The sequence below is a fragment of the Mastomys coucha genome, unplaced genomic scaffold, assembly GCF_008632895.1.
Source record: "Mastomys coucha isolate ucsf_1 unplaced genomic scaffold, UCSF_Mcou_1 pScaffold3, whole genome shotgun sequence".
Classification (NCBI taxonomy): Eukaryota; Metazoa; Chordata; class Mammalia; order Rodentia; family Muridae; genus Mastomys; species Mastomys coucha.
This window is the reverse complement of record NW_022196909.1, coordinates 52165705-52180169: the sequence shown is the minus strand read 5'-3', so window position 1 is coordinate 52180169 and position 14465 is coordinate 52165705. Positions and strand designations below refer to the sequence as shown.

The following is a 14465-nucleotide window of genomic DNA, read 5'->3' as shown; positions in this document are numbered from 1 at the left end:
TTTTGTTTTTCGAGACAGGGTTTCTCTGGGTAGCCCTGGCTGTCCTGGAATTCACTCTGGAGACCAGGCTAGCCTCAAACTCAGAAATCCTCCTGTCTCTGCCTCCCAAGTGCTGGAATTAAAGGCGTGTGCCACCACCACCCGGCGGTGCATCTTAAACCATCTCAAGAAATCACCATCTGTCTTTGCAATTCACTTGCTTTTGGTAAGAGCTAAGAACTCTGGTAGCTACACCTGAAGGCAGTACTAATGACAGCATTTAAATTAGGAATAGAATTCAAATAAAATCTGTTTATCCCCTAAAACACTCCGTAAATGAAATAGATTATCTAAATTGAGAGTGTCATGTGAGTATTCCCCTTATGTTAGTATTTTTCTTATTGATTTCAGTAATTCCAGCATAATACTTAAAAGCATTTTTTACACTTGATAACCAATATCCTGTTGCTGTAATGATAGCATTGATTTCTAAGAGACAATTTCTGTTTGCAGAGGACAACCAAACCATATTTTAATTCTGGGTGTATTTGTTATAAATGCCTATTTTCTTTACTAACATGGTACCCTGTCTGAGCTATACATAATCAACTCAATCTATGTTCTACTCATTCCACAGTCCATCACTGACTGACTATTGATGACTTAAAGGAAAGCAATGGGTTTCAACTCTGTCAGTGGAACAGTGCTTTTTCATGGGGCAAACCAAACCACATTCCTTGAAAGAACCCAGTGATGAATCACGTGTACATACCCACCTGTAACTACTGCTATATGAGTGGGTACTTTGAGATCTATGGAGATGAGAAAAATGTGTTCTAACTTAGATGTGTAGATGATAAGTAGAGTACATATCGAGAGTAATTATTGAAATAAGTAGTGATAAAAAAATAATGCCTCGTCTTTCCATTGCATTTATTATACTGTTTTATTTTCCAGCTGCTACCACAATTCCTGTTTTCAAAATGAGTGTGGAAAATGTAACCACAATGAGTGGATTTCTCCTCATGGGATTCTCTGACAACCATGAGCTGCAGATCTTGCATGCTTTGCTCTTCCTGGTGGCATACCTGTTCGGCTCAGCAGGAAACTTCATCATTATCACCATCACAACACTGGACCCACAGCTCCAGTCTCCAATGTATTACTTTCTGAAGCACCTTTCCATTCTGGACCTCTCATCCCTCTCTGTCACAGTTCCCCAGTATGTTGATATTTCACTGACAGGAAATGGCTACATTTCATATGGCCAGTGCATGATGCAGGTTTTTTTCTTCACAGCTTTTGCCTGGGGTGAGGTGGCCATTCTCACAGTGATGTCATATGATCGGTATGTAGCTGTTTGTTTTCCTCTCCATTATGAGGTCATCATGTGTCCCAGAAAGTGTAGGTGGGCTGTGACAGCTGTATGGCTAAGCAGTGGCATTCCAGGAACCCTGTATATAGCAACCATATTCTCTATCAGGTTCTGTAGGGCCAAAATAATTCATCAATTCTTCTGTGATGTTCCCCCATTGCTCAAGCTCTCCTGCTCTAATGATTACCTTGTAATAGTGGGAGTGGCTGATTTTCTGTCTGCAATGGCCTTTGCCTGCTTTATTGGGATTGTCATCTCCTATGTCCACATATTCTCCACAGTTCTCAGGATGCCCTCTGCTGAAAGCAGGTCTAAGGTCTTCTCTACTTGCCTTCCCCACCTTTTTGTTGTCTCATTGTTTCTTTCGACAGGCATATTTGCATATCTAAACCCAACCTCAGACTCTCCAACTGCTTTAGAGTTCTTATTCTCTATCTTTTATACAGTACTACCTCCAACTCTCAACCCTGTTATTTACAGTCTGAGAAATGAGAAGATAAAGAGTGTTGTAAGGAAGTTATTGCTCAGTACAAAATTCACTGCTTAGAATTACTTTGGCCTGTTGTTTTTGTTCAGTTATACACAAGAATGTTTATAGTCACTGGGATTCCTTCAAACTGTAATGTTAATGAAAAGTAAGGTTTTGTTTTGTTTTCTTGTAGATAAACTACTTTGTATAAACGTGTCCTTATAGAAGTTGACTGTCTTATATCTTTGCAATTTAGTGTTAAAAGTATTGTTCCTTCAAAATAATAAAATATTTTAAAATCTTATAATATATATTCACTAATTTTTATGTCCTAACCCATTCATACCCAGACACACTGACAATCTTAGTATATTCCCTAAAACATTTGCAGAGGCAAAATCACAAAAATAAAAACACAAAAGTAATACTATTAGCTCTAGGTCTATCACCAAGTTATAAATTTAAATTTATAATTCATTTTTTAATTTTTATTTTTGTCTATTAATATACATATTAATATAAAAATACATAATATTATTAGATAAGTTTGCATAGTCTTACAGTTAAAATTTTTCTGAAGTACAGTTTCAATTCCTATTAAAATTTATTTGTATATATTCACTCAGTTTTCCTATATAAGATATCTTTAATATTTAATTATTTTAAGGAATTTGATATATGCATTTGTGAGTTATCAAGCTTTATCTGTATAATTCTAGAGAATAAGTTTATTGGATTAAAGTATATAAAATATTCAACTGTCTTAAATGATGTGGCCATATTGCTTTCTACAAATAAGTCATTTATTTGTCAATTAACAATTTAGGGCCAGGGCACTTCTAAAACTTTACTGGTTTATGAAGAACTATGGATACAGACAGAAACTCAGAGCTAGATGAAATCCTGCCAGATATCTGGAACACAGTGATAAACAGCACTGGAATCTGTTGAGATTTGTATTTCAGTAATAATCCTAATCCACCTTTGCTAAATTTTCTCAAATATATGGTAGCTCATCAGATAAAACACATTGATAATACTTGTTAGTTTTCATATTATTAAAATCTCATATATTTCCTTTTTTTGTAAGAAGATCCATAAGAATGATAATTCCTCATTTTATAGTGGTAAAACAATTCTTCAGTCCCTATTTCTATTATTCAGGCCATTTTTTCTATTCAAATTTTGTATATATTATATATAGTCTTAGATTTTGACACCTGTAATAAAAAAAGTTGGTCAGTCTAGATTTTCAAGATATAACCACAAATGACTGATCACCAGATCTTTTACCTCCTCAGACATTGGACTGTTCAATCTATCTGCAGAGGCATGTAAATAACACTTGATTCTTTTTGAGCTGCATATTTTCTGAAATACTTATGCTAGCCTGTTATTTTATTAGTTGATTGAATTACAACATAAGCAAATCAATTCCTTTTTCTAACCTTATATTTTCAGTTTATTTACATGAGCAGCTATTTATCAATTTTGACTGACAAAATATTGACTTATCATTACCAAATAAATGACTTGGGTAGTAGCTAATATTTGGTTTATAAGTATTTTGTTGTCTTCTGTCTGAGATATGTTGATGTCTTCATTTTAGTTAATAAAGTTATTTTCTTTGAGATTATTGATCTTTCAAAAGTATAAAACAATTCTGGGAATGTTGTGTTCTGTGACATTATATAGTTTGCTCTTTTTTTTTCACAAGTACCAAAAGCTTTGTTTTAGACTCCAAACAAAAAAGAAATTTGCAATTATTTTTAAAAATAATACATTTCTCACTGCTTGTTATGTAATTACATTGTGTGGTTCATTTACATGTAATTTACTTTCTATTAACAGTTACTGTGATGAACAACCAATGACCTGTGAGTTCCATAAACCTTAGAAATTACTACCCATTTCTTCCAAATGACAAAACACTTCCTCTTATGGTTTTCCTATATCTAGAATGTAGATACAAGACCTAGGTTATGACATTGGGTGCTCTAGCTGGAGACACCAGCTTAGAGAAAAATAGAAAGACCTTAAGCAGCACTCATCTCCACCAAAGTAGGTGGCTTAGGCGCTCAGCTTTAGAAAGCAGTCTGCAGGAGTTCATAATCCAACCTATGAGTCAGTAAATCAGTAGTATAGCAATCATTGTCTGAGCCCAGTTTTCAGCATTATGATCTGTGCTGAGTCATCCGTGACCCTTAGCTCATCTGTTCCAAGCTTGGTTATCTGCTTTCCAAAGATATCCTGTGACATACCCAGTATACTTTTAAAATCCTGTTTAATTAAGTGAGAAAAAGAAAAATAGGGTGTGTAGATGTTACATAATCAGGTCCTCAGCATTTTAAATCCCATATCATTTTTGCTTTCCAAAGTCCCTGAGATCAAATAATAACCTTGATTGTCCTTATTAACAACTTCTGTATTTATATGAATAAATGCCTTGAACAATTTGAAAAAAAGAAAAGAAGAGGTATCTCAAAATTTGATACAAACACAAAACAGAGATGACAAATGTTGTCTAGTGTATAATATTTATAACCTAGTAATCCCAGGTTTTGTTGATGCAGTTAATGTCCAAAGGGAGCTGGAAAAAGCTTGAATTTCAATGGAATGCCTTAAATTAATTTTTCCACATTATATTACAGCTTCTCAGATTCATTCTTATACTTAGAAAATGAAGAAGTGAAATATTTCTTCAATTTGAACATGCAGGCGCATTTTATTTCCTTTAGTTGCTTCTATGTCTTCTCACACTTCTTCATTAAAACATATCTGTTACATCACTTATACAAACTTAAAGTATTGCTATTTTACAGAACCTAGTTGTTCTGTAAAAGTGAAAAGAAAGTGTTATTATTTTTTTATCTAGGCTGGATTATTCTCAGAAACAGATCCTAGTCTGAGTATAAACAAGTGAGGTGGAAGGCACACTGCTTCTCACTTGGTTTCATGTTTCTCAGTTCTGTTTTTTAATTATTTATTTTAATTTTCCATATTATAATATAATCACATACTTTCTCCATTTCCTTTCCTTCCTCCAAATCATCACATACATACTACTTTGCACCCAAAATTATTAAACAGAAATCATAGGAATCAATAACTCATAAGGTTTGTTTGTGTGGTTTATTTATTGCTTTGGGAATATATTATTCTCTTAATCTTTTTTCCTATTTAAAGACACATTTTTTTGACGAATGGGAATATTTCTGCAGAAAACATGAACATGCACAAACATGGCCTTGGGCAAACACTTGAATATGATACTTTGATAATTTGAGTTTATGGGAATTAGTATGTACAGTACTTTTTCTGAAATACTGAGTACAGATTTGGTCCTCATTTTTGTGTCATTACATAAAGGTCACAAGTCTTAGGCTGCACACTTTTATAAGAGATAAAATTTTACACAGTATCACTACATCTGGACTAAATATTAATCATTAAACCGAGTATCCCTAATATGTAAACTATTTTAATTTCAGTCGTCTGGCAATCTTCTTATTATCATACCCACTTTAGCATTACCAATATGCTTGCACACTAGTTTATTTAACAGTGTCCACAAATAACAAGAGTGTGGTACTGACAATTTAATTCAGTATGTTATGGTTGTTCTGTTTTATTATTATTTGTTTATCTCTTGTTGTACCTAACTAGCATGTATTGAAAGGCATAATACGCACAGTGTCCAGACCTGACAGTTCATGCTGGCTACTACTTACATTAAAGAGAACATCCATCCACTGCTGATGGGAGTATAAGCTTGTACAGCTGTTATAAAATCAGTGTGTAGTTCCTCAGGAAGTTGAGACTAGATATCCATAAAGATCCAGGTATAGAACTCTTGGGCATACTCAAAGGAATTTAAATCCTACAACAGAGATGGCTGCTCATGTTCATTGCAACTCTAGTCATAATAGCTAGATACTGGAAACTGCCTTGATGATTGTCAATGGATGAATGGATGAAAAATCCATTTACACAATAGAATATTTCTTAGTCGTTAAAAAGGAAAATCATAAAATTCATTGGCTAATGGATGGAGCTAGAAAAACACCATCCTGAGTAATGTAACACAAACATAGCATGGTACATATCATCTTATATGTAGATGCTACCTGTTAAGTCATTAATAAGCAAGCTACAATCCATAGAGCCACAGAAGCTGGGTATAGAGTAAGGGACTAGGAAGTACATATCCCTAGAGAGGAAAAATACAGTAGATAGTAGTTATGGGTGGATATGGAGGGCACTGGCACAGGGGGATCAAACAGGGAAAGGAAAGGGAAAGGAGAATGAGGGAGAAAATACAGGAACTATGGGTCATTTGAAGGGTGGTATGGAAATCTAATATAGTAGAAGCTTCCAAAAATATATACATAGATAAAGGCAATAAAACTGGCAACTAACAGGGGGACAGAGCCCATCTGTCATCCCCAGATGGAGCTTCTAGTACCAGGAATGGGTTACATTAATGGAGCTTCACCCCTATATACTAATATCTGTGGTACTGGAAAGTACTCTAAAGAGTTTCCAGAGAAGAAAGGCAAACACCAATCCAGATACAAACCCTTCTGCATACAATGATGACCTATTTTTTCATATTTTTATTGGTTATTTTATTTATTTACATTTCAAATGTTATCACCGTTCCCAGTTTCCCTTCCACAAAGCCTCTATTCCCTTCCCCAACCCCTGCCTCTATAAGGATGTTCCCCATCCACCTATCCACTCACCCCCACCTCAGAGACCTAGCATTCACCTATGTTGGGTCATGGAGCCTCTACAGATCCAAGGGGCTCCCCTGCCATTGATGCCAGATAAGGCAATCCTCTGCTACATATCCAGTTGGAGCCATGGGTCTCCCATGCGTACTCTGTAGTTGGTGGTTTAGTCCCTGGTAACTTTGGGGGATCTGGTTGGTTGATATTGTTGTTCTTCCTATGGGGTTGCAAACCCTGTCAGCTCCTTCAGTTCTTTCTGTAACTTCTCCATTGGGGTCTCCATGCTTACTTAGTCCAATGGTTGGCTGTTTGTATCTGCATCTGTATTGGTCAGGCTCTGGCAGAACCTCTCAGGGGACTGCTATACCAGGCCCCTGTCAGCAAGCTCTTCTTGGCATCAGCAATAGTGTCTGGGTTTGTTGCCAGCAGATGGGATGGATCCCTAGGTGGGGCAGTCTCTGGATGACTTTTACTTCAGATTCTGCTTCACTCTTTGTCCCTGCATTTCCTTTTGACAGGAGGGATTCTGTATTATTATTTTTGAGGTGGGTGTTTGGCCCCATCCCTCAACCAAGATCTGTGCCTATCCACTGAATATTGTCTCTACAGGTTCTATCTCACCTTTGTTGGGTATTTTAGCTAATGTCCTCTCTGTTGGGTCCTGGGAACCTCTTGGGTCCCTGGCATCTGAGACTTTCTAGTGGCTACCCCTTGTTCCCCTCTCCTACTGCTATACACCTCATTTCAAGTTCCTGACCCTCTGTACTTCTCCCACATCTCCTCCCATATATTAACTGGCCCCTCTTTTCTGCCCCTCCTCTCTCCCTCCCAGAACCTTCTCACCTTCTACCTCCTGAGATTATTTTCTTCCCCCTTCTGATGAGGACTGTAGCATCCACACTTTGGTGTGCTCTTTCATCTTCTTGGGTTACATATAGTCTGTGAGTTGTACTGTGGGTATTCGGAGCTTTTTTTTTTTTTTTTTTTTTTTTTTTTTTTTTTTTGGCTAATATCCACTTTTCAGTGAGTACATACCATGTGTGTTCTTTTGTAACTGGGTTACCTTACTCAGGATGATATTATCTAGTTCCATCCATTTACCTACGAATTTCATTAAGTCATTGTTTTTAATAGCTGAGTATACTCCAATATGTAAATGTACTGCATTTTTCTGTATTTATTCCTCTGTTGAGGGACATCTGGGTTGTTTCCAGCTTCTGGCTATTATAAATAAGGCTGCTATGAACATACTGGAGCATTCCTTGTTTTATGATGGAGTATCTTCTGGGTATATGCCCAGGAGTGTTATAGCTGGGTCCTCAGCTTAGAACTATTTCCAATTTTCTCCAGAGTGGCTGTACCAACTTGCAATCCCAGCAGCAATGGAGGAGTATTCTTCTTTCTCCACATCAATGCCAGCATCTGCTGTCACCTGAGTTTTTCATCTTAGTCATTCTGACTGATGTGAGGGGGAATTTCAGGGTCGTTTTTGATTTGCATTTTCCAAATGACTAAGGATGTTGAACATTTCTTTAAATGCTTCTCAACCATTCGAGATACCTCAGTTGAGATTTCTCTTTTTAGCTCAGGACCCCATTTTTAATAAGATTATTTGGTTTTCTGGAGTCTAACATTTTGAGTTCCTTACATATTTTGGATAGTAGCCATTTATTGGATTTAGGGTTGGTAAAGATTTTTTTTCCAATCTGTGGGTTGTTGTCTTGCCCTATTGACAGTGTCCTTTGCCTTACAGAAACTTTTCAATTTTATGAGGTCTCATTTATCAATTGTTGATCTTAGAGCATGAGACATTGGTGTTCTGCTCAGGAGAATTTCCCCTGTGCCAATGTATTCGAGGTTCTTTCCCACTTTCTCTATTAGATTCAGCCTATCTGGTTTTATGTGAAGGTTCTTGATCCACTTGGACTTAAGCTTTGTACAAAGAGATTAAAAATGGGTCAATTGCATTGTTCTACATGCTGACCACCAGTTGAACCAGCATGATATATAAATGCTGTCTTTTTCCCACTGGTTGGTTTTGGCTTCTTTGTCAAAGATCAAATGACCATAGGATGTATAAAATACATTGATATAATGTTGGCATCTATGTCATGGGAGTAACCAACCAATATTTGCTTGGAACCAAGGCCCATTCCACGAGATAGAACCCATCCCTGATACTGTTCAAATGGTCAAGAACCTGAGACTAGATAGACCAGGGTTATAGAGAAAAACCCACTACATCTAAATGAAGATAGCAATAAAATTACTCCTCACAACATTTTGCAATATTTGTGGCTTAGTGCCTTGCTCAGTCATCATGAGAGAAGCTTCTACATGCAGTATATGGGAACAAATACAGAGATTCACAACTGAACATCGTACAGAGAATGAAACACCCAGTCCTAAATGAGATACCTCTATCAAATCTCTTCCCTCAGAGCTCAGAGAATTCTGCAAAAGAAGAGGCAAAATAAATAAATAAATAAATAAATAAATAAATAAATAATAGCCAGAAGAGATAAAAGAATGTAAGAGCCAGAGGGGATGGAGGCCACTAAGAAAATGAGACCTTCTAAATACAGGGGTACAAAAGTACATATAAACTCACAGAGGCCATGGTAACATGCCAAGGTCCTGCACAGGTTCACCAGATTGGGTCCCAGTACTGAGAAGAGAAGTGGACAGTTTCCATCCATAACCCAGAAACAAAAATGCAAATGTAAAGTTAGTTTTGTCCAATGGAGTCTCACTCTTAATGGCAGACCCAACACTCAGTAGTAGATGGCCAACATTTAAAAAACAAAAACAAAATAACAATAACAATAATCACTGACACTATTAATGATATCCTGCTATGCTTGCAGGTAGGAGCCTAGCATTACTGTTATCTGAGAATCTTCATGTAGCAACCGATGGGAACAGATGCACAGACCCACAGCCAAACATTAGGCAGGGATCAGGGGGTCTTGTGGAAGAGTCAGGAGGAGGAACCAGAGGTGTCAAGGAAGACCATAAGAAGACCACAGAGCCAACTAACCTGGGTCCATGGAAGCTCACAAAGACTGAACCACCAACCAAAGATCATGCATGGACTGGATGTAGGGCCCCTCCCTATTCATATGTAGCAGATTTACAGCTTGCTCTTCATGCCAGTCCTCTAATAACTGGGACTTGGGCTATCTCTGACTCAGACTCTGTTACCTTTGGACTTAGTGGGAGAGAATGTACTTACTCCTGAGGTGACTTTGGTTTTGTTCTATATTACATTTTATTATTATTATTTAGATGCTTGGTTTTTTTTTTTTCTAATGAGAGACAGGTTGTGGATCTGGATTGGAGGGGATGTGAGAAGAAACTTGGAGGCATTGAGAAAGGGGAAACTATAATCACAATATATTATATTTTGTCTTAGTCCATTCTTCTTTTGCATATAGGCTAGTAATATTTATGTGTTGGTTTTGTGCCCTGCTACTTTGCTAAAAATGCTTATCAGCTGTAGGAATTTCTTGGTGAAGCTTTTAGGGTCACTTGTGTTTACAATTATATCATTTGTAAATAAAGAAACTTTAACTTCTTCCCTTCCTATTTGTCTTTCCTTGGTCTCCTTTAGTATTCTTACTGTTCTTGCTAAGACTGCTAATACTACATTGAAAAGATCTGGAGAGAGTGGTCAGCCTTGTCTTTTTAGTGAAATTTCTTTGAGTTCCTCTCCATTTAAGTTGACCTTGACTGTGGTTTTCCTGTCATCTATTATGCTTTAGATACATTCACTTCTTAGGACCTATGGTAGGAGGGTTGCTGGGCTCTAGCAAAGACATTTTGTGCTAGCTGTTTGAATATGGTTTTACACTGATATCTAAGCATGTAAATTTGGACTGATTATGATTATTGGTGTTTATAGCTTGTCTTTGTTAGCTCAATTTTCCACTTCTCGGTTTCTGTTGCCCTCACTGAAACTTAGGAGCATGTGGTGGCTGTGGGTTGCCTGATGTAGGGTGTTTCTGTGTCCTTTCCAGGTGGGGACACTGTGGATTCTCAGGTACAATTTGTTTCTGGGTGTTGGGAGCTGACAAGAAGGAATGGGGATGGGCTGGAGAGTGGGGGGAGGTGAGAAGATCCAAAGAAAACCGGTCTGTCCCAAGGGTCTGTGGAGTCCCTGTGAAATGAAAGAAGAGAGGGTAGGTAGGTCCCTGCATGCTGTCTGCTTTAGAGATTGGATAGTTGGTGGTGGAGGACAAGGAGAAAAATTGAAGATAACCTACCTGAATCTCTTACCAGTGTAGCCAATGAGTTTCCATGGTGAGAACAACTTGGGTGTTGGTGGGTTGGACAAAGGGATGAAGTGAGGAAGGAATGCTGTAGAAGATCTGCTTAGTCCCTCTGGAATGAAGACAGAGAAAAAGAAGAGGCCCCAGCAGATTGTCTGCTACAAAGCTGGGATAAAACTGGGGAACTCGAAGAGAAAGGGAATAAAGACTGCACACCCATTTTCCTGGATGAAAAAAACAGTGGGTTCCCAAGAAAATCTGTCATGAGTAATCTTAATTGTCAGTTTGACTGGATTTAGGATCACCATTAAAGAAGAAAGAGGAAAAGAAAAAAAAAAAAGAAAAAAGAAACACCTCTGCATGTGCCATGAGAGCATTTTCAGAATGGTTGAACTGAGGAGAGAAGATGTACTCTGGAGATAGATGACACCATCCCAAATGCTGGCCCTGGGCTGAATGAAAAAAATGAAATCGTATGTGCTTATGATGTTCTACACAATGTTAGAAGTATATAGCTGCTTTGTTAAATTACTAAATCCACCCCACTATCATCTGCACTGCCTCAGGTATTTATGATATAATCTTCCACTCCAGTATTTTGAGTAATACAGTATATCGCTCTGCACAACAGCGAGTACACTGTGTGTTACACTCATGAACTTGCGAACTTTCTGCCTGAAGCTTTGCATCCTTTGACCACCATCTCTACAATACTTCCTCTAACCAGTCTAGCTTATAGTAACTAAACTGCATTTTTATCATCTACAAATTAACTTCCATCAGTGAGGAAGATGGTGTGGTATTTACCCCTCTTTAGCTGATCTGTTTCACTGAATGACATAGCCTCTGAATGCATCTCTATTGTGACAAATAATAGGATTTCTTTCTGCTTCACACATAGATAGTATTCTGTTGTACATACACAGTATGTTTACTTACCCATTCATTTTCTAATCACAAATTTAATATGCCTTGACAGTAATAAACAATACTTCATATATATAATACATATATTATGATGTGTAACATAATAATTTTACTTCTTTTTATATAATATAACTCATTTGGATTCATACACCCAGTAGTGAGGTGGATAAATGAAATGGAATTTCTAGTTTTAATTTTTAAGGAACTCCCACGCTGTTTTTCAGAATTGTTATTCAAATTTAGATTCTTGCAAACCATCATCATAACCAAAGTAATTGTTGTGTCTGCTTCCTCCCAAGGTTTCCCTGTGTTTTGTGTGTGTGTGTGTGTGTGTGTGTGTGTGTGTGTGTGTGTGTGTGTGTAGAAGACTTAATGTGAGCTCCACCTTCTAAATAAACTATGACATCCACAGTACTATATAGTTAACTATAAGTACTGGGTGCTACACAAATACCTAGAGCTTATTCTTCAAAACAGAAAAGTTGTTCACACTAGAAAACATCACTTCATTTCATTTTCTTGTCCTGGACATTACTATTGCACTCTCTGACATTAAATGACATGTTGCTATTATCAATGTACATTGAATTTTACTATTATAGATGCCTTCCTTCTTTCTGTGGAATTGCACAGCACTTTTTCCTTGGAGATTAATTCCTTCCTTTAGCATATTTTGTTCAAGTTTTGGGAAATAGCATGAATCTCTTTTTTAATGACTGATTACATTTCAAGCTAAGAACTGAAATACTTCATTGCTTTAGCTTTTTGAAAATGGACAGCATACAGAGATGCAAAATAATGGTGACTACATTCACAACTTCATGTTTTTTCCAGGTGTCTCTTTTTATCTGAGGTGAATATGGATGCATTTAATTATGGGTTGAGTGGGACAGTAATGGAAATTGTTCTGACATCTAGGTGAACTACCTACTATACCAAGAACTACCCACTGCACCAATGGCAGTACCATTCCCTGGGCTTGGGTCCTGGACCTTAAAAAATGAGGAAGTGGGGAGTCACAAGATTTGGTCACTCTCTGCTTCTGATGTAGGTACAGTGTGCCCAGATGCTCCAAAGTTCCACCACCATGATTTCATGAGTAAGATAAAGTATAGCCCGGAACTGTGGCCAAACATACTTTTCTGTGATGATCAATTCTAGTTCATAACTTAAAGTGTATCTGGAATTAAGTTAATTTACTCTGTTTTTAAGTTTAATTTACTCTGCTTTTACTGGTGTCATCCTTTGCTGACATTGAAACCCAGTTGGCCTTCCAACATGAACTGAAGATATTTCAATCTCCAAGAATCCCCAATGCCAGACTGAGACTACTGAGACATCTGCCTCACAGCCTCCTGGACTGAGCATCTACCAAGCTCAGCTTTTCTAGTGTGAAGATAGCCATTGTTAGGCTACTCTCACCACACCATGTAAGCCAATCTAATAACCTTTTTCAGTTGATATTCTCCTAAAACCCCTGACTAACCATACCTTCCTTCTTTAAGTAGCTCTTTTCAGGGTATCTTATTACAGCAATAGAAAATAATTATAATATAATTATTATAGCAATTTTTAGTATATCTAAATAACATACTAAATACAATAAATGAATAAGAAAATAAATAAGTGCGTGTACACATTTGCATAGACACACATGTATATGTATATATATGTGTGTATATAATTTGTTTATTTGATATAGTGATACATACATATATTTACACACACATCTACATACATGTATGTATTTTCTACAAATAAGGTTCTAATTTATATTCATTCTGGGATAGTGACCTTAATGAAAAAGCAAGCTGCTTGTGGTGTCTTCAATTTTCTTCCTTTTTCAACAGAAATGGCTCTTGTGTACAGCAGACTGGAGGTTTGTGCAGTCACCTATTTCTTTTTCTCTAAGGAGAACTTGAACTTTTCAAGAGTTTATTTCACTATTGTTATTAAGTGGCTCACCCCCAAATGCCTCTTCTGGGAGTAATTGTTTGAACTATAAAGCAAAATTGAGACAGAGCCACCAGGGCTACTTAACAAGGAGACTGCCCCCTGGGGAGAACTCCAGGGATGATTAGCATGTGACCTGTTGAATCACCTTCCTCTTCAGAGGGCAGTTTTGAACCTTAGCAATTAGGCATTTGCTGACCTTATTAAAACATTTATAGCATTTTAATAACACGATTGTCTGAGAGCTTCCTAATGAGCCCCCATGGGACCCACTGGTAGAACAAAACTTTTTCTATGAGAGCAAATTTCCAGGAGACAAATTCTAATTGCAGGAAAAGTAAAAACTGAAGGCTCTAATCAGCTGTGGTTTGCTCTATGTACAGTGAGTGTATTATCTCCCAGTACGAATGTCAGAGAACACAGACTCTCAGTGAAGATTAGCAGTGTCTTAGAAAGACTGTGCTGGTGACCTCCACTTTGCACTAGAACAAAGGATTCAAATTGCAAATTGTTTAATTCTTTGTTCTGTATTTAAATAGGTTAAATTAAAATAATAAATGTTTCTAATAAATTTATTTAGTCTTTTAATTGTTTAATATTCATTAAGCAATGATCAGCCAGGTGATGGTGGTATATATCCTTAATCCCAGCACTCAGGTGACAGAAGCAGGCAGATCTCTGGGTTTAAGGCCAGCCTGGTCTAAAAAGAGAGTTACAGGACAGCCAGTACTACACAGAGAGGCACTGCCTCAAAAAAA

At 37.1% G+C, this 14465-nt stretch overlaps 1 protein-coding gene across 1 annotated transcript; it reads left to right on the top strand.

Moving 5' to 3' along the window:
* The first annotated feature begins 941 nt into the window (after positions 1–941).
* On the top strand, positions 942–1913 carry LOC116074835 (olfactory receptor 14J1-like). Its single transcript, XM_031347719.1, has one exon. The coding sequence runs from the start codon at positions 963–965 to the stop codon at positions 1899–1901; it is 939 nt and encodes a 312-aa protein (XP_031203579.1). The 5' UTR covers positions 942–962; the 3' UTR covers positions 1902–1913.
* The last annotated feature ends 12552 nt before the right edge of the window (positions 1914–14465 follow it).